General features: G+C 36.5%; 1 protein-coding gene across 1 annotated transcript in view; it reads right to left on the reverse strand.

Moving 5' to 3' along the window:
* LOC134531488 (protein borderless) overlaps window positions 1–21,340 on the reverse strand; it is a 140,455-nt gene that overhangs the window by 65,641 nt on the left and 53,474 nt on the right. Inside the window, exons 3-4 of the mRNA XM_063367197.1 lie at window positions 10,226–10,374; window positions 7,085–7,310 (exon numbers count right to left, since the gene is read on the reverse strand). Coding sequence (XP_063223267.1) covers window positions 7,085–7,310; window positions 10,226–10,374 — 375 coding nt within the window. The remainder of the gene's footprint in view (window positions 1–7,084; window positions 7,311–10,225; window positions 10,375–21,340) is intronic.

The raw sequence follows: 21,340 nt of genomic DNA on the forward strand, positions 1-21,340 counted from the left end.
CAAGGGTCTGGTTGTCGTTTATGACTCTAGTGGTAAGAGGGTGTCTACCCCAGAAATGCTAACGGTTAAGGAAAAAAGGTTCTCTTTAGTCTCGTACGGGTCTGCTACTCGCGCAATAGCCTTTCGTCTGTTTATCAAAACCTTGAGGGGAATTCTGTCATTTCTGGGTTAGCTCTGTTTTCCCAGAGTAACGGAACAAAATATTGTCGGTAATGATTTCCTATTCATGTTACCGTAGCCGTGTGGTGTTTGAAGAAAAAAATTAAACTAAGTTTGCCGTACATTACACGAATAAACGTGCACGCGTTTCGAATGAAATCGCGTGTTCATTAATACTGTCCGTCAAAATGTTGTCGAAGGTTTGTGAAAGTTTAGACGAAAAGATTATAAATGTTGTCGCTATAAATAATGCTATTGGTCCGAGTGATAAGTGTATTATCTGTGATTTTAATTTATTAATATTTTAGAGATTAAAGAGTGAATCAAACTACAACACCATTTTTTACCTAAGCAAATCATATCCTACAAGTTTTGTTTTTATCTACATATGCACGCGATAATACACTTTTGATATGTAACGAAGAAAAGTTTATTCTGCCACTGTTCAAAAGTTCAGCCTTAGGATAATTATCGATATATTAAATATCTTTGTTTCCTAAGAGCGAAAATCGCCCCGGTCCAAGCGATTTCAGCTACCGCCGCAGTAAAGTACACACTAGCAGCTCAGAATGCTTCAGAGGTCATATCTCTTGTACCAGACTTTTAAAAATGATACTAATTCAGAACTTAAGAAATTTGCAATGACATTTATAGTAGTGTGTAAATGGCGGACCTAGCGCAGGCTTCAGGCTGTGGTGCTTGGTGCCGACCGCCATCTGACGTCACGCCGGTCATTTGGACTCAAACATAACTGAAAATGACTCAAATTGACTTGAAATGACTAAAAATTAAAAAAATCCCGATTTCAAGGAAAAAATTGCTGTTTTGAGGGAAATTTTCCTGTTTTTGTCTTTAAAAAAATTAAAAATGCAATCGGCTTTAAATGTGCATATTGAGCCTTAAGAATCCATATCTAAGGGCTGCGATAAGCCTCTGACGACATCATGGATTATGACGTCCCGTTGCATTTTTCGTTACGGCCGCCATCTTGAATATCCGTAATTACGATCAGATTTTAATAGAATTTTTTTTTAAATTTATAAAAAAATAATTAAAATTTTAATAAAACAAATATTAAAAAACGCACTTACATAATGAAGTTCTCGATTCAAACCCGGTCAAGCAAAATAAAAAAATGGCGACCGATCCTTCCTCCATGGAAGCCGTCGGTAGACTGACCTCCCACCACTAATGCCAAGGTATATATGGACAGCTAGTATGACGTCATGTCTTCCATCTTGAAAATCTGTAATTATTATCCGATATTAATGAAAAATTCTTACATTTATAAAAGATAATAAAAAATTATATAAGAACACCGCTGCACATTTAGTTATGGCCGCCATCTTCGATTCTAGAAATGTTGCAAATTTCGTTACGCCCGCCATCTTGAACGTGTATGACATAATCGTTGCGCATTTTGTTACTGACAGAGGTAATGGGCGGCATTCCACGGCCTGACACAATTATCAAGCCTCCCACCCCCAGCCACAATACGGCTCGCAACGGTTGTGATGACATCACAGTTGGTGACGCACAAGTCGCTGACGGTGCCATCCGTATGAGAAATTGATCTGAGTCAATGCCTGACCTCATGAGAAAGGGAATTGTGCAATGAGTCCATTGCAGAAAATGCTGAGTTGTGGCAAGAGTACCTTTGAGTTTGGACGAACTGTTAAAATAAAACACCAAAACCTGCGAAGGCCCATTTTATTCGTCTACTGAGAAAAATGCATTGTTTGGACCAAATGATTGTGGAACTAGTTTCAATCTTAACACTTGTACATCTGCATCACCTGCATTAAAATCTAATAGATTAAAGCGTCGAAGAGACAGAAAAAAGTTCTTACTGCAGGAAGAATAATGACAAGTTTCCTAAGATGAATCTAGAAAAATTTGACCATTCTACAGTATCCTCTGATGGATTGACTGATAAGAAAGTTGAAGGATTAAATAATAATACTGGAAACGAGAACAAAAACGACAGCTTTACAGAAAATGTGAACAATATAGAATAATTTGAAGCTACCAAGAGAGAAGATTGTTTGAAGTGCTGAGACCAAAACGATGGTAACTACGAATTAAAATAAGTTATTGTGATCAAGCTTGTGATGATCACTGGAACGATGACGATAGTAACTTTGAGACTGGTGTTAAAACGAAAGACTTCAAGATCTTAAAAATATTCATAATAAATATGTAGGAAGAAGACAGCAGCAGAAGAGGTTGATTACACGTAGTGGAGGGTCCTAACACATTCTATTGTCTGAGACTACTGCTCGCTTCACTTAGGGCGGGAAACTATTCGCACATCAACAATAATGAATTGTTTTACCTGAATGTTTATATAATTGAAAATTAAATAATTTTTTGGATTTCAAATATAATTGTTTTATTTCTCGAATTTTAATATCTAAGACTGCGTTCTGGTAACAACTTCTAACTTAAAGATGTAAAAATCGAAACCAATGGCTAACTAAATGAAGGATAATAATAAAGTCATTTCAGCAATCGGGGCAAGTTAGAGCAAAATACAGTTGAAATCAGTTGGAGCCAAATGTAGATGGCGCCAATGCTATCATATCCTGTGATCGTATCTTACCGATCGTATCATAATTATTAGGTCGTATCCTACCATACCCTGCGACCGTCTCCTACTAATGTAAAAATATCATACCGTATACTGTCTATCGCATCCTTCTCATTGGATCGTACTCCTTCGATGAGATCGTATCTCTACTGATGGGATCGTATTATACTGTATCCTGTCAATATTATCCTCCTCATGAGATCGTATCCTACCGATCGTATTTTACTGATGGAATCGCATGCCTTTGATGAGTTCGTATTTCTTCTGATGGTATCGTATCCTACAGTATCCTGTCGATCGTATCCTACGGATGGGATGCATTCTACCATATCCTGTCAATCGTATATTCCGAGGGATTATGATTACAGAGGCTGGACATTGATGCATAACTTGTATGGGGAGAGTGTTGGGTAACATGCACCAGCAGAGGGAGAGTTGCACTGACTGTAGTAGGTAGCAGTTGGATACATGCTAATGGGGGTAAATGGTCGTGTAATATTCCGGATATTTGGAAGCTAGTATTGAGCTGTAATGGTAACGAGAGTGTTCCATGAGTTTTATTGTAGTTGGAAAAGATAGATCATAGATTTATTTTCTACGAAATCACTGTGACTTTTTTTAATTTTTCATATTATTTTCAACTGTTTTATGAATATTCCACATCAATTATCATTTCGCTTGTTGGTTAATGTGAAAAAACAGTGCTCTATGCATGTTTCTACTACAGTTTTCCTTCGAGCATATGTCCTAGTGCATTCGTTTTCGGTGCAAAGTATCGTGTTGAAGTAAGGGGCCAGTACATTTCTTGAAGTAAGAATAATTTTATTTTGCTTTGTATGTTTTTGGATGATGTTTATTTTAATTTGTATTGAACCTGCAATGTAAATGCATAGCGAACAGTATCTAGTCGTGGAAATCCGAAGTGTTTTACATCGTGAGAGTAATATTTAAAATTTTGCCAAGTTAAGACCTTATTTGTAATTATGTTTGTGTGTTGTTGATTATTTTTCATTAAATACTTTTTTGAAATTTATAAGTTTTCGAGAATGTTCAGGAGGGAAAATATATCCGTTTCTTTTTACAGCAATTTATATAATTTCAAATACTGATATATATGTAAATGATATATTCAATCTGCATCTGTATAAATACACATGGAGTTAATTAACTACTTTATTGACACAAACTTTAAGTATTTAGATAATTTTTCATTGAAACATACATATTTTGTGAATATATTTACTTGTAACAGAATGTATAGTGTGTTAATACGTCTTGTGTGCCAATAAGAGCTAAATATATGGGGAAACATTATTAATATTTCATTCTAATAATACTATACACAAAAAACGTTTACCCTTCAAGTGATAATTCTAGGAGTGTGTGTGCTTGTGTGATGGAGAGAGAGAGTTTTACAGAGAATGTGAAAGAGAGAGAAGAGGGAAAGAGAACATTAGAGAGGGGGATAGGGTGGGATAGGAGAGGAATAAAGGATAGAGGAGAGAGAGTATATGTGTATGTGTACATGTGTATGAGCGAGAGAGTGTGAGAGAGGAGAGAGAAAAAGTGAACACAAGAGAGGGGGAGAGGATGGGATAGGGTAAGAATAAAGAATAGGGGGAGGGAGTGTTGGTAATGAGAGGGAAAGTGAATATATGTGTATGTGAGGGAGAGAAAGAGACCATGAGAGAGAGAGAGGGAGAGAGGGAGAGGGAGAGAGGGAGAGGGAGAGAGGGAGAGGGAGTGTGTGAGAAAGAGGAAAAGAGGGGAGAGGGGCAGAGTAGAGAAGGTTGAAAATATAGGAAAGGAAAGGTAAGTGTGTGCTGATATACAATATTTGTGATACAGTGGGATATGATGGAATACTGCATGATTTGTTGGGGTATGGTAGGATACTTTGGGATATGATTGGTGGGGTATGGTGGGATACTGTGTGATATGATGGGATACAATGGGATATTGTGGGATACAGAGGGATATGATTGGTGGGATATGGTTTGATACAATTTGAGGGGATAAGGTGAGATATGGTGGACAATTGTGGAAAATGATTCGAATGATACAATGTGCCAGTCTGAGGAAATGTGTCTATTAGAGAGAGAGTGTGTGTGAGGTGGATATGGTGGTTTTCAAAATTTTTACAAGTTATGCTTGCATCATGTCCACAAAAAGGGACACTATGTTAGTTAAATATAGCAGCACTCTCTCCTGACTAATTTTTGAGATTTAAATGTGGCTTGCTCTTCCCACACTTTTGATCATTGTACCCATGCAGCAAGTAATTCCACTAAATAAAGCACACTCTCCCTACCATTTCCAATAATTTACCCTAGCGGTGAAACACTAGCAATCCTGGTAGCCATTTCTGACACTACACCCTAGTCCCTAGCGATGAATGAATACAAACATCATTTAATTAAAAATCTTTAATTTCATACTTGAAATTCCCTCCACGAACTTCTAAGCTTCCTCCCTCGTACTTCTATCCCCTTACTTCACCTTACCCTCCTTCTGATGATTAATTTTAATAACCACATAATTAATTTCCCCCATTAAGAAATTTCAACTCCCCTCAATTCCTATTTTATATACATTTTTTAACTCTCTACTCTTCAACTCAATCTGTAGTTGAATGGAAAAAGTGTTTCTCTTCTAATCTCAAGCTCACAGGCGTGATCATGGATCGAAAACCAGCAACCTTACTCAAATAAAAAAATTAATTAAATTACTAAATAACTCACAGCGACTATGGAACAACCTACCTTCCAACTTCTCAACTAACTGTGATGCCATTCAATATGGCCAACATCCAATATGGAGGACAACAGCGACACCTACCTCCCAAATTCTCAACTAAGTTCAGCAGGAAATATAAAAAAAATATGGGAATGAGGGTGAGGAGGAGTGGTAAAGGAGGAGGGGGAGAGGGGAAGAGTTTGGTTGTGATGAGGGGGAGGAGGGTGAAGAGGTTTATGTACACCTGTCACACCAATAAATCATAACTGTAAAATTTAATAAATAATTATTAATGGGCTTAGCCCCCATAGGAGAAGGGTGAAGGGGGTGTGATTTTAATAGGGGAAGGAGGCGGAAGAAAAATAAAACAAATGATTGATGATTGAAAGAGGAAGGGGAGGGGCTGACAGTGATTTTTTGTGGTGCAGAACCCCTGCACTCCCCCTACTTACATTTCAAGCAGTTAAAAACTCAGGATGTTTTATAATTGGCTAAAAGTGTTTCTAAAAATAGTCTTTGCACTTTTTGAAACGAATTACATACTTGAAGTTCTTAATGGATGCAAAATGTAATTCTTACAATTTATAAATGGTTAATATTTTATGTCAGAGCATTCTTCAAGAGTTATTTGCATATATATATATATATATATATATATAATAACCTCCGTAAATTATAAAGTATTTCGTTTAGACTGAGCATAATGCAGACCTAGACGATCATCACAAAATTAAGTTACTTAATTCAGGAGTTAAACAAAAAATTTAAAAGAATTTCAGCTTACCTCGTATTGTTTCAGACCACAAATGTTTTTGGCCTTCTTTCTTTGCCTATTTATTTCTTAACAGTAACTAGTCTGTAAGCATGAATACTCTGACGTCATGGCTGATAAGTTAGGATATCACTGCCTGGAAGATAGCGATTTAAGTTAATTTTTTGTATGTGGTCACTAATATAACTGATTTAGTATTTTTTTTTCTTGTCGTAATTCCGACAATGACTTAACTAAAGAACCATACAATGATTTAAGTAAAAAAAATTTCAAGTACTGTAAGACTTAAGAAATTCAACCACGAAAAAACCAAAAGTTTTCATTGTAAAAATCCTAACTGAATATTGAGTGAAATTAGTCACTAACATGTGTATATAGCTAAAAGTAATTCATATTGAATTTACTGTTAAAAGCTAACCTTTAACAATGATGAGCACAAAATAATTTATATTTGTGTATGAAATAAAGTGGTCTTTAAAGTGAAAACATTAATTTAAAAGAATAAATTTAGCATCACCCTTTAAAAAAAATCATTCCATTTGAGCAAGAGCTTCCACACTCACGAAGCACACTGTCCCATTTCCCAACTCCTCTTACAATCTATTGGACTAGAATAAGCTTCACCCTTGTCTTATGGTAGATTGGCAGGGTGGCCTCTCCAGATATATTAATGTATATAAGCTCCTTGGTTTGAAGGGCCTGGGAATCAATACGATGAGCATGAGATCCGATAGGATTCGGACACAGACCAACTCTCAGCGAGACCTGAATCTGCCCACTACACCACCATGGACATAGGGAAGTGCGGGAAGTACCAGCTGCCATACCGTCGACGGAGAGGTGGAACCAGGTGCCATTCGCTCTGGTGGACGGCGTGCGGTTGGGGAAGTACACGCTGCACTCGTACCAGCCGCTGTCCGACTCGCGGATGCTGGTCAGGTTGACGGAGCCGCGGCCGTAAGGCGAGCTGGAGGGCACCAGACTGATGCGGTCACGGTACTCGTCCACAGCCCTCGGCTCGTCCTCGCGGTCTGCCCAGAACACTGTCCTGCCCTGCAGCACGCACATCGCTGTCACACTCTGCCTGATGCTTGTATTGCGCATAGTTGCCCTCCTAGATCAACATGCACTGGCTCACAACATTCATGTGTGTTTTTTTTAATTTTCTCAAGATAATTTATATCAAACATCATTCAATTGTTTAAAATTGAATTGGTGTATCATTGTCATGTTGCATGCTAGCTTACCATGCACTTGTCACTCCAAATGACAGTTACCAACATTAAAATACAATAATACCTATCAATGTAACCATCCCTATAATATACAACAGTTCCCTCCTCCTTAAAATGAAAATAAATTAACTTCTTTGATGGATCATGCTGCCATCCTACAGAAGCTTCTGCACTAGAAAAATCGAAACATCATTCAGGGGGGTTGCAAAGAAATTTTTCTCTTGTCGATTCTGCATGAGCTGCAGCCTGTAGTGTCTTTGAGGCTGTGGTTGCCTAACTGGTGCTTGGCTGAAGTTCGGCTTCCTTGACATCCTGGAATTACCCCGACTGATGTAGCTTGTTAAGACATCGTCTGCACAGTTTGCGCTGCTAGTCTCTTATTCTCAATATAAGTTACAATTTAATGCCAATTGGGCCACTTACATAGAAGCATACTGCTTCCTTGAGGTGTAACTCTAGAATACTCTCTGTGTAGACCCAGGCTTTTTCCTCTGGTTGACCATGGATCAATTTTTACTAGAGCTATCTGCAGTTATCATCCCGTCAACAGCTCTGTAGGTGTTATCAAGTTCCATCACTACAATTTCTTAGTTCCATCCACCAAGCCAACCAGATATGGGGTAACTACGTTTTCCAGTCACTCTAAATGTTTTTCTGAGCTTCTGATTGATATTCTGCAAATTCCTTTTGGCCAGTGGATTACTTGTATTTTATTTCTTGAGACTCCAATGACATATAATCTGTTCAATACCATCTGGCAAATTACCACAGTTGAACATGTCTTTCATCTGCACTTTCAGTTACACTCGAAACACATAGTACCTAAGAAAAATTTAAATATACACAAATTACATTCAAACAAGTCATGTCATGAAAAGGTTCTACAAAGTCTACATGCAGTTAAGATCATGGTATATATGGTGTTTTAAATGCTCGTTTTTACATTGGGTAAATTAATTTAAAACTGTTAAAATATAATTCACTGACTACTTATTCAATGGAAGTATGAAGATTCGGGCTGAAGAAATAACTTCGAGCTTTAAATCGCAATAGTATCAGATCAATATGATTAGCATGGAATCCCCCCCCCCATTTATGTATATTAAGTTCTTACCTGCATACAAATTAAGGCTCTGCATTTTATCAGGTACTTTGTCTAGCAATCCATAAGTGTATTTTTCATGACTGCTGACTAAAGACCCTCACGAGTATCCGCAGCTAGGTTATCTAATCTGTATCCACCGACATACCTGAAGACTTCTAGCTTAAGCACATCACAAGGTTACTGAAATATTCAGGGGCATTCTGCTAAGGATATCTACATGTGTCTGAGATACTGACCTGTAGGCCTAATCAAAATCGTACATCCAAACATTGGAGTCAATCGCAACAACTGCGGTCAAATGGTATAGGTGATAGTTTTGTTAGGATGAATGGTCACAGGAATTGCTTATAATCAGTTACAATCTTAAATTACCTCACAGTCGGATAATGTTTTAATTTGGTAATACCACAAATCACAGCCAGTGCTACGTTGTTGTCTTACCAACTCACTATTGTGTTTTGTCATCGAATAAAAAGCTATTTAGACTTCTGTTTTATTTCCTAATTAATGTGAAAGTATTACTCGTATGAGCCAGAAGCATCGCTGGTCAAAAATTCTGATATAATGCTGTAATAAGGCGTGAGAAACTGTTCAGACCAAAGTAGCTGTTCGGCCTCTTGAAATACTTTGCTTTGTAGCACTTTCCAGTGCCTTGAAGAATTTGAATATAGTAAGAAATTAAATGGCTCCAATGCTTTCAAATATGTTGCACATGAACCGTTCATAATAATTCAAAAATTTTCAAAAGGCCTGAAGCTTTTTCTTATTTACTGGTTCATGTTCTTTGTGAATTACTATTGCCTTACTGATCAGTGGCTGTTCGCCCATCTTATTCATTCTATGCCTCTAAAAAACTACAGACTCTACAACAAATACAAATTTATTTAATTTAAGTCCTGCAACTTTGCAATTGTCCTATAATTCATGATCACAGCCAAGTGCTGCTACGTTACATGTGGTATCAATATCTCATCAAGAAAGAGACTACCACACCAGTTGTCCACGCAAGAAAGGTGTCCATCTGTTGCTGAAAATAGCTTGGCATCTTATGATTGAGGTCATGCTTCTGTATTGTGTGTATTTCACAGCTGTATATTCGAAAGAGAATATACCTACCTATAAATGCTACAATCTTGTGTTAAACAAAGTTTATATTTATCTCCCATTATTGTGTTTTCATTATGCTGGCAAACGCAAAATATATTGTTAAAGAAACAGAAACGACTTAAAGTATTTACATGCCAACATTTGTCCAGAGCATGACTACCACTTTACCAACAATTTTAATTCCCCTTTTGGAGATTGTGCTTGTACTTACCTCAATGTTAAAGGGTAACACCTATAGGATGTAGGATGGAGGATGGGAAGAAAGCTCGCACTTGTAGCCTACTGCATTGTAAAATAGGGCTTATACCTTTTTCGTCCAGCACAAAACATAAAGGATGTTGGAAGGGAAGTCCAGCACATGGTTGTAACCTACTGCAGGATCGATGTGGGCTAGTTAATTGTGTGCATACTCACCTCCTTGTTCCAGTTCAGGGCATAAGGGATGTAGAGTGGGAAGTCCTACTCGCAGTTGTAACCTACTGAAGGATGGAAGTGGGCTAGTTGATTGTGTGAATACTCACCTCCTTGTTCCAGCGCAGTACGTAAGGGATGTAGGGAGGAAAGTCCAGCTCGCAGTCAAAGATGGCGTGCTCGCCGACGCGTGCTTGAACGTAAGATGGCGGCTTGTCCTCGTCTAGGCCCAGCGAGAAACTGGTCACACCCATCATCCCTGCAGCATATTCCTATATTTCTCAATGTCCTGCATGTCTTCGCTATTTTACTTCATATTTTCTTTAATTTAAGCAATGTTTAATTGTAATGCTATGGCGCATGTTTGGATAAAGGGCCTCGAGTTTAAACCAACAATTGTTTATCATAGCAGGTCCGGGCCCTGGGTGCTGGTGTGGAGCTGAGAGAAGACTGTCATCATAAATTTTGATTTCAAGGCTACCATCTTGGACAGTCTATTCCTCTATTTTGGCCCTTGACCTTTCAAATTGACACAAATTTCCTCAAAAGTGATTTAAATGTCTCCATAATTACTGAAAAATGTTTCAATCTTAATAGAAAAAGTATATTTTTTTGAGAGAGAATTCCTTAAAAACCTTTAAAAAAATCTGAAGTTTCAACTTTTCCCAAAGAGACTTTGTATTCTGCAACAAGGTTTAGCATTCTTAAATGCGCTTAGTATTCCTCAAATAGGTTTAAGATTTCTTAAAGAGGCTTAGAATTATCCAAAATAAAATACCCGCACCTTCGAGGTCATGACCTTCACCCTAGCTGCCATCTTGGATGACCTTGACCCCGGTCTCCATTTTGGTTTCTAGAAAGTTTCACCATTCTTAATTTTAGAATTTTACACTATAATGAATCCCACCATAATGGAGTTAAAAACATTTCACCATTTTAAATTTTAAAATGTTCTATAAATTTAGTATTAAATATTTTTTCGCCATGTTTGATAACATCATTGGTAAACATCTTGAAAATCATTAATTATCTACCAATATTCCTAATTTTTAAAAAATAATATATATAATTTTTCAGAAAATTTATTAAAATTAAAATTAAAAATACTTAATCGAGTTTGGATCTCTCATTCGAACCCGACGAGTGCAAATGTAAATAATCCTTCCTCCATCGTAAGTAACAGCAACTAGCCCTGACTACTACTGCCAAGGTAAAATTATTCCAACCAGTGAGACATCACGGCCGCTATATTGGATGCCACCATGTTGATTTTTCTTATTGTTTACTAGAGTGCACTATCGTCATATTTGGTTATTTGTTACCTATTAGAGTGCAGTAGCATTAATCATCAGATCGTCATATATCATAGCGTCTTAAAAATTTGTATTTTTCTGGAAGAAATATTGGAAAAAAATTTGAATAAAATATTTTAAAGTTTACCCTTTAGTGAATTTATTAATTTAAACGACAACTGACGTTGGTCCAAGCCATGGCCAATACAAAAAATACAATAAAGGTAATTTAAATTCAAAAATATGTATAAATAATTTATTTATGACAAAGCTTTATGTCAATTGATTTCTAATAAAAATACGAAGTCTTAGGATCAATTTTATGTGAAATTACAATAAATAAAATAAGGCTTTTCAAAATATTATTTATTACATAAGTTCTACTCTACTACTCGTACAAGAACACTTGCAAACGTTAGCGATCCAGTATATCTTTACTTTAATTCTGTTTTGTCTTCTACTAATTCACAGTTCCAGTCGGTTTACCGAATACAGCATCCAGTCAGATAGTTTTTCAGTATAGACGTTTTCTTCCAGGCAGAGTTTCTCAATTATATGTTTAACCTACTTCTTCACTTCATTGGAATTGCAAATTCTTGTTTTGAAAGTATTTTCTTCCATTGGTGCTCGAACGGCTCCGGCTTACCATATATGCAGTCCAACAATAATTAGTCATAATTTAAAGATCCATGTGTTGCTAACCACATCTGTAAGCTGATCTATTATATTCTGCTTGATATTACCACGAAAAGTGTGTATTTTGACTCACTAAATATATTAAGATAATAGTCTTAAACAATTCTACCAAGTGCATATTTTACCACGAATAATCCATTATTATTTCACTGTAATGCATCTAGCACAGCCTTAGGTTTACATATATGCCCAGGTGAAGATGGTATCGTTTGCTACACATCTGTTTTGCTACTGCAACTTGTACACAAGCGAGTTTCCAACTTAAACTGAGGAGTCTAAATGTCCGCAGGTAGTTTCAGAGTAAGCACACGAACTTCACATTTATAGTTTTTCGAATGTCTTCTCAAACTATCAATACGAGTAAACCATAGATGACACTTATCACATCGAAACTTCATACGAGAAGGGTTTTACAATTGTTCTTCTCGTGTCTTCATGCATTATGGACAAATGCAAACGACATATTGCAGGATCTGCAAGGACGTCTAGTCAATTACAAAACCTCTCAGGTTAATAGTAGATGTTACTCTAAATGTACCTATTATCGGTGTATTCACTATCCCATCAGTGCAATATTGTTGTGCCAAAATATTTACATTCTGTCGCATGGCACACCCTTTGCATGTCCTCAAGTTTATTTTCAAATTATAATTTATTTCAAGTAGCTTGAAACCTTTTTCACAGCCAAACTTCTTGCGAGGAATATTCTTCGCACGTTCTCTCTTCTCATGTTGCCGAGCATTACTGCTGTTCGAGAACATCGTTACTCTATGACGACAATATCTACGAATCATCCATGTATATAATTGTGCGTTTATCGTTTCTATATTGACGCATACTCTTGAGATATTCTACACGTTTTTGCCGAATATCTGATTTTTCTATTAAAAGTAAGCGCTGCGATTTGGTTTTCTGCCACCTGAATCCTAGATTCTTCAAAGTCGTCCTTAATGTTGTATTGCTACCTTGGTATTTTTATGTCATTCTTTAGTTTACGTCGTACAGTTTCGATAGTCAGCACATGTTTTTCAAGTAAGCAAAAATTGTACACAGTTCGTCGTACCACAGCTTCATCAAAGGTGTCAAGTTCGTGTTTACATGTTTTCTTTCGCTCCTTGTTGGGCGTCTCGAAAGATGTTCCTTCACCAGCTTCATTCCTCTTAGCCTCCCTTTTAATTGTTTGTACAGTCGTGCGAGACACACCCGTCGCCTTAGCTTTTCTCAGCTGTGCTTTCTCTAGTGAAATGAAGGGTTCCTGCAATCGCGCTTCATTTTCCATAAACTGCAGAACGTTATAGACGATTTCCCGCGCCTGCGAGTGCAGTTTTTTACTCTTAACTTTTGACAACTCTGGAGGTATTTTATGTATAAAGTTTTACTTTACTGAAGTACTGCACTACATATGTAACACTGGCTCTGAACAAAAGTGATACACTACATGCACACAAACCTCAGATCCAAACTGTAAACGAAAACGTTTAGTAAGTACCACGGATGTGTTAACGAACGTATTCGTCGGATTTCACCGAAGGACTACGTTTTCACTCTGTGTAGTAGCGTGTAGCCCCTGTTATCAAGTTACGCATTATCCCTCGCCGCGCCACGTCTGCCTTCCCCAATGTCGTGACTCACATACACACATCGATTTTCTAACCGTCACCCAGGCTCGGAGTCTTGTTGCGTCTACTGTACATTAATCGTTTAACATTCACAAAACATGAATTTGCAATGCACATGTTGGTTTTATTCGTGTGGTCATGTTTATTCCTGGAAAGACTTATGTTGTTTTTTTTTTCCTTTACTCCTGTTTATTCCTGGATATAATTATATTAGTTTTCTCCGTGTGATCCTGCTTATTCCTGAGAAAAAAAATCCTCAATGGATTTTTCTTTGTATATGAGACTTCAGATAAATTCAGAGTTTCGTTTGATTGGTGACTTATACGAGGGTTAGTTTTTTTTCAACCACCGATCGGCTGTAATAAAAAAACGGGAATGAATTGGGAAATTATTTTAATGTCAAAAGAAACGTGCATCTTTACTTTATTTTTCCACATAATCACCGTGCAGATTGAGGCATTTGTCGTACCGATGCACCAGCTTTCCAATACCCTCTGCATGAAATGATGCCTCCTGCCTATTCAGCCACGTTTTAACAGTGCTCTGCAGTTAATCATTGGTGTTGAAGCGTCGTCCTACAAGCCACTTTTTCAACGTGGGGAAAAGGTGATAGTCACTCGGTGCCAAATCCGGACTGTAAGGAGGGTGATCAAACACTTCCCATCGAAATCTTGCAAGGAGTTGTTGTGTTACGGCGGCACTATGCGGTCGGGCGTTGTCATGAAGCAAGACAACACCAGATGTCAGCATTCCTCTCCGCGTGTTGCGTATCGACTGTCTTAGCCGTCGTAGTGTCGCGCAGTATGCAGCAGCATTGATTGTTGTCCCTGGCTCCATGAAATCAACCAGTAGCACACCTTGGTGATCCCAGAACACTGTAGCCATCTGTTTCTTGGTGCTGAATGTCCGTTTGAACTTTTTCGGCTTGTTTGGAGAATAGGTGTGCATCCACTGTTGTGATTAAAGTTTTGTTTCTTCATTATCGAAATGAATCCATGTTTCATCACCTGTCACATTTTCAGTAAAAAAGTGTTCACCATCGTCTGCGTAACGCAGCAAAAACGACAAGGCTGATGCCATTCGCCGCTCCTTGTTGATGTCAGTCAACATCTTGGGTACCCATCGGGCACAGATTTTCCTTATCCGAGATTGTCTGTAACAATGGCGTATAGGGCTGACCTTGAAATGAGCGGAAATTGTTCAGACAGTTCTGAAATCGTGAATCGACGTCTCTCACGAACAACTGCATCAACTCTCTGAACTGTTTCATCTGTTGCTACCGACTTCCTTCCTTGGCCACCTTCATCATGAACATCAATACGGCCTTCGCGGAATTTCCGACACCACTCTCGCACAACGCCATCGCTCATAAAGTTTTCACCGTACACAACACTCATTCGGCGATGGATTTCTGCTGCAGTGTGCCCTCCTGCCTGTAAGAAACGGATGACTCCACGCAGCTCGCATTTCGCCGTACAGTTTATCGTTGCAGCCATGTTGACATTCCCATAACCAAGCTTCAACTGAGGTGTGAGTTGGCCGCTCCACATGGTTGGTGGAAGGGGGTAAACACTACGAGGCGTGTCGATTCGTGTACGAGCGATTAGGGTATCGATTAATGGGCATGCCATGGAGAAATGAATCTGTAATCACACTGCAGGGCACTGTTAAAACGTGGCTGAATAGGTAGGAGGCATCATTTTATGCAGAGGGTATTGGAAAGCTGGTACATCGGTACGACAAATGCCTCAATCTGCACGGTGATTATGTGGAAAAATAGAGTAAAGATGTACGTTTCTTTTGACATTAAAATAATTTCCCAATTCATTCCCATTTTTTTATTACAGCCGATCGGAGGTTGAAAAAAAAATAACCCTCGTAGTTACCAGAACAGCACTTATATTTTAATCAGATGGTATTCAAACAAAAAATAATAATTTTCCTGTCAATTAATATTCCTTAGTTTAGCTGATATACTCTGTCATATAAAAGATAATTTACCTCCTCCAAAAGGTGAAATTTACATTTGTCGGGTTCGAACCGAGAATTCCAGAATGAACAATGTAGGTCTTTATTTAAATTTTATCAAAATTTTTATTTAAAATTTTTAAGAATTTTCCGATTTTTTGACCATTAATTATAGATTTTCAAGATGGCGTCATTAAATATGGCAGGATGTTTCAGAGTTCAAAATAGTGTAACTTTCTAGGATTCAAACGATGAAATGTTCTAGAATACCAATTGTGGAATTTTAAATGGTTGACTATTCTAGAACCAATATAACGGCTCATGAATTTTCTTCAATCCAAGATGGCTGCCTGGGTCAAGGTTATTCAAGATGAAATCCACGGTCAAAGGTCAAAAACTCGGTGCTTGAGTCTTATTTGAGGAATACTAAGCCTATTTAGGAATTTTAAATCCCAGAATTATTTTAATTATTTGGTGGGAAATTTTTCTTCAAAACAGGAATTTGTCCTTCGAAAATGTGAAAATTTAAGCCAATTTTGGGTTTGAGTCAATTTAAAGGGCAAGGACAATTTCAAATGTCAAGGTTATTCAAGATAGCGGCCGTAACGTTACAATCCAAGAAGGGTGGTCGGCTCTCTTCTTCACACCTTGCACGCAGGGCTGGTACCGGCTATTATTTACTACTACTATCAGCTGCACGACGAACACAAACATGTATGCTCGTCCCTTGTCCCCGAAATGTTAATCGTATCCCCTAACTCCAATGAGATCTATAAATATTTAGTTAATTTTAATAAAATTATTGAAAACTAAAAAAAAAATTCTTTTCAGCTCGTTCTACAGGCCGAGGTATGTAGATGTCTGTAGGAAGGCCCACGCAAACGCTGCTTTACACACACACCAGCTAACTGCCCGAGGCTTCACTCTCGCTTCATTCAGATAACTGCTGATACCGTGCCTAACATTTAAGAAAATCTGTTATAAATTCCAAACGTCTTTGGGTAAGCAATAGACACAGTAAAATATAAGGTGCAAATACTAATTCATTCTCTTTATAACAATTCAGTGTTTGGAATTTCTAAACTGGCTATGTTTTATTTTTAGAAAACATTACGTGTGCCAATTTTAAATCTTCCGTTTAAATGTATTAGGAGTTAAATCTAAACTTGATAACGTGACAATTATCTATTTTACACTTAGTTATGAGATGAAATTTGAAAGGAAAAAAAAATCTCACCTCGGATATATATATATATTTTTTCACAAAACCAAACTTAACCCTTTTACGCCCTCTTAAGGGTAGAATTTCGCAAATTGATAAAAAAATGGTAACTTTGGTATCTTAATAACTCATAACCAATATATTTAATTATCTATGCTTACTTAGCTTCTGATAAATGTTTATTTAATATTTAATGGTATTTATCCCCTTTCACCACTTACGGGTAAAATTTTGTAGTAATATATAGCCTAGTGATAAGGTACCGACGGTGAACTAAATGACAAAAATATCATAAAAATCTGTTTTAGAGTGATACCAGAACCAACAAGCAAACAGAAAAAAATACATATTTTTGAGTTATAAATATCATAAATAGCCTGTTCCCTAATATTATTTGTTAGCTTCTTGAACATTTGGGAAATTTTGTGTACAGAGTAACTTATTTGTTATAGAATATTCCAAATGGGCCTATTAAACATTTTCGTATACTCCATGTAGCCAAAATGTTTCTATTATTTTCTATTCAATGAAGCAAGTATTTTCGAATAGTTTATAGAATATTCCGTATGAAATCACATAGTTATAAGCTTGAAAATGTCGCGACGCAGGTAGGTGGTTTCTGTGAGTGCTAATAGTGTAAAACTCTCATGAAAATAGCATACCTATTTACTCATCATGAAATTCGATAAATTTATTAACCCCTTAAGCTTAGGGTTACAATTTTGAAACAGAATATCAGATTAAAGATTTTGGATTAAATTTTTACAATAATTTATAACGGATTTGATACTGTAGCTACTAAGGGAGTTAAGAATTGGTTTGCCTATCAACCCTTAATTTTTTTCATCCTTTGAGTAACATTTGGTGATATAAAAAACCTATTACACAAATGTTTTTGGTTAATACTACTTTATATACGTATAATAACTTCCAACGGTTGCGATATTTTCATATTACGGAGTTGTAGTGATTTTTCGGATATTATAAAATATTCCCCATTCTTTCTCTGTTTGACCGAATTTTAAATTAACAACATCGACAGAGATTTTTCATATCTGTATTTTATATACGAGCCTGGAAGTATTTTTTGTAAAATTAGAACAGTTATCGTGTACCTAAAAATTTATTTATGATAAATGTATAAACGTTTGAGTTTACAATTGTTTGTGGTCTAGGGACAATCTAACAATAAATCTCTTTGTATATTAAATGGTGAAAAAAGTCTAATTTAAATGGCTATTTACATAACTGAGAACTCTCTCTCTCTCTCTCTCTCTCTCTATATATATATATATATATATATATATATATATACAAACACACATATATATATAGTCTGTTTCTTCGAGCATTAATCGAAAACCAATGGACGGATTTTGATTAACGGTTTTTTATTAGTGAGGAATATAGTACCTCGAAATGTAACACTTCAGGTGTTAACATGTATTTTAGTTTCAATTTAGCACTGCATTTTCATAATTTCTGCTAATGTTTAAATATTTCTTTATTTTTTGAGTTTATTGCAAATTTTTTTCTTATATATAAAAGGTTATTTGCAGGCCCAGCCCAAAACAAATAGGAAGTGTGCGGATGAGGGAAATTGGCGCACGAACCGTTAGTGCTCTGTTTCTGCTGTTGCTCGAGTTTGCCGTTAGCGGCGCTAGGAGCGCTGCGGCGAGGAACAAAGAAGGGCTGTGAGACGGAACAGAAACTCGGCCATGAACCGGCGACCTGGAAGGTGGAGCAGCTGGGACGAGAGATAGCACCACGGCGCCGGGAAACTTCACGCAAGGCGAAGGAGTGCTGTATCGGCTGCCTGACGCGGCGATAAAATGGTTTTACGACCGGGACTGCTGGGGTTAGCTGCCGACTACTGCAGGTAGCGCGACGCGGCGCAGCTTATTTTGATTCAGTTTTTTATGGGTAGCAAAGACCCGGGAATTTTTAATAACTGTACTTAACCTTGCTGCACAATGAGTAGAAAAGTGTGTGAGGTAAACGATGATTTCGATTTCTGCATGGTATGGGGAATTTTACCGGAGAAATTACGTCGCAGTTACTGTGATCACTTATTTGACTTTGTGGTAGTTTAAGGTTCAAGTGGGAACGATTGGAGAAGAGATTGGACACGACTCTGGTTGCTGGTGTTAGTGACTTGCATTGCCTTTTGGAGTACTCTTTTAGTTCTTTTTAGCAGCAAAGAGTTAACAATAAAGTATTAGCTGGAGTGATAACAAAATATTTGCGCGATAAGTGACCATGCAAACTAATGTCGTCTTCATTATCTTTTCTCTCGGTATTTGACGCGGCCGATTAGCGAAAAATAATCATCGGTGATGAAATTGTTGCTGAGTGTAGCCAAATAATTTTACTTAGGCTAAGAAATATGATGTAACTTTTTGTAATTATCATTTTGGTTTGTATATTATGGGCTTCTAGCTTCTACATGAGTTAATATTAATCAATCCTCTTTATAATATAGGGCTGAAACAGTGCAAATTAATTGGTATGTTTTTTTGGCTTTACGCTCAGCTGAGCATGAAGTCATTCAGGTTTAGAAGTTAAGTGGGATTGTAGAGATTTACAGGTGGAATTGTTAGTGTTATAACTTTTGGTTGGTATAAAATCCAAGTGGTGTTGAGGTTATTTTTTAGCAAAGAAAGAATAAACACTTTTTTTTATAACGATAATTTTATTAATACAACCACTCAATTGACATTACCTTTTGTTTTGATATACGATTTACTGTTCCTTGTAAAAACATCGACTGTAAGAATTGGGTGCATGTATTAGCATTGCCTTGGGTTAAAACTCTTATGTTAGTTTTGCACTTTATACCCGGCCGATGGCAAGGTTTTCGGTGTTGGCAGGGCCCTGAGAAGGGATGCCAACATCGCATTAGAAGGGTCTTTGGCTAACTTTAAAACTAGGCTATTATAATTACAGAATTAGGCCTACACCCCTTAGGGGTTAAAAAAGGGGTAAATAAATTTTTAAGATAGTTAATTATATCTCTGAAACTAATCAAGCTAACGAAAATTAGTTAAGTAACATTAATAAATATACAAAAACATCCAAACAAAAAATTAAAATTTTTCAAAAAAAACGAAGGGGTAAGTATGTTTTAAAGATGAGTAGATAATAATATCTCCGAATTTAATCAAGCGTAATTAATGATTCTGGGTACAAATAATAAACATACGAATAGAACATAATAATGCTTATATTTTGCTAAATCCAACCCCTAAGAGGTTATATAGTTATAAAGATAGTTCTCCAAATTTAATAAAGCGTAATAAATGATATTGAGTAACAATAATAAACATTCGAAAACAAACCACTTTTTTTTTCTTACTGAAATTCAAACCCTAAGGGGTAAAAAAAATGGGTAGGTATATTTTTAAGATTAATAATTATATCTCCGAATTTAATTCAGCGAAGTAAATGATATTGGGAAGCAATAAAATACACACGAAAACAACCAATCACAATTTTTTTATTTAGCGAAATTCAAAACCTAAGGGTTGAAAATGGATTAAATACATTATTAAGATTAATAATTTTATCTCCGAAATGATTAAGCGTAACAAATAATATTGGGTAGGTACCAATAATAAACATACGAAAACGACCAACTGCAATTTTTATATTTTGCGAAATTCAACTTATAAGTGGTAAAAAAGGGGGAGGTATGTTTTTAAGATTATTAATTATATCTCGGAATTTAATTACGTGTAATAAATATATATTGAGTACCAATAATAAACGTACAAAAATACCAAAACAATTATTAAATTTTACGAAGTTAAACCCCTATGCTGTAAAAAAAAGGGGTAATTATGCTTTTGAGATGAATAATTATATATCCGAATTCAATAATCATAATAAATGATAATGGGTATCAATCTATATCTATACTAATATTATAAAGCTGAAGAGTTTGTTTGTTTGTTTGTTTGAACGCGCTAATCTCAGGAACCACTGGTCCGATTTAAAAAATTCTTTCAGTGTTGGATAGTACATTTATCGAGGAAGGCTATAGGCTATATTATATTATCAATAACATTAGGGATCCTTACTAAAAGTCCAATTTAGAATCAAATGCGTTGGAGGGGGTTAGATACAACATCCAGTACACGTACGAAGTGTGTGTTGACAATGCCGCAGGCGCTAGAAGTTTATTTCCTATTGCCTATTAACATTGTTGCCACGCACTAGATGCCTTATCATTCTTAATTTTCCCATACAAGTAAAAAACACCCGTGTGATATAAACAACGAAGCAATCAGTACCCTCATAAGAGTTCAATTAGTATTTAAATACTTTTTATCACTTTAAATCACAAACCTAAACTATTTTTTTTTCCCTCTCTCTGTGTTTAATTTGTTTTTATTGCCCTTTTTTCAAGTTTATATATTTTACAGACTT

This window comes from Bacillus rossius, chromosome 3 (assembly GCF_032445375.1).
Source record: "Bacillus rossius redtenbacheri isolate Brsri chromosome 3, Brsri_v3, whole genome shotgun sequence".
NCBI lineage: Eukaryota > Metazoa > Arthropoda > Insecta > Phasmatodea > Bacillidae > Bacillus > Bacillus rossius.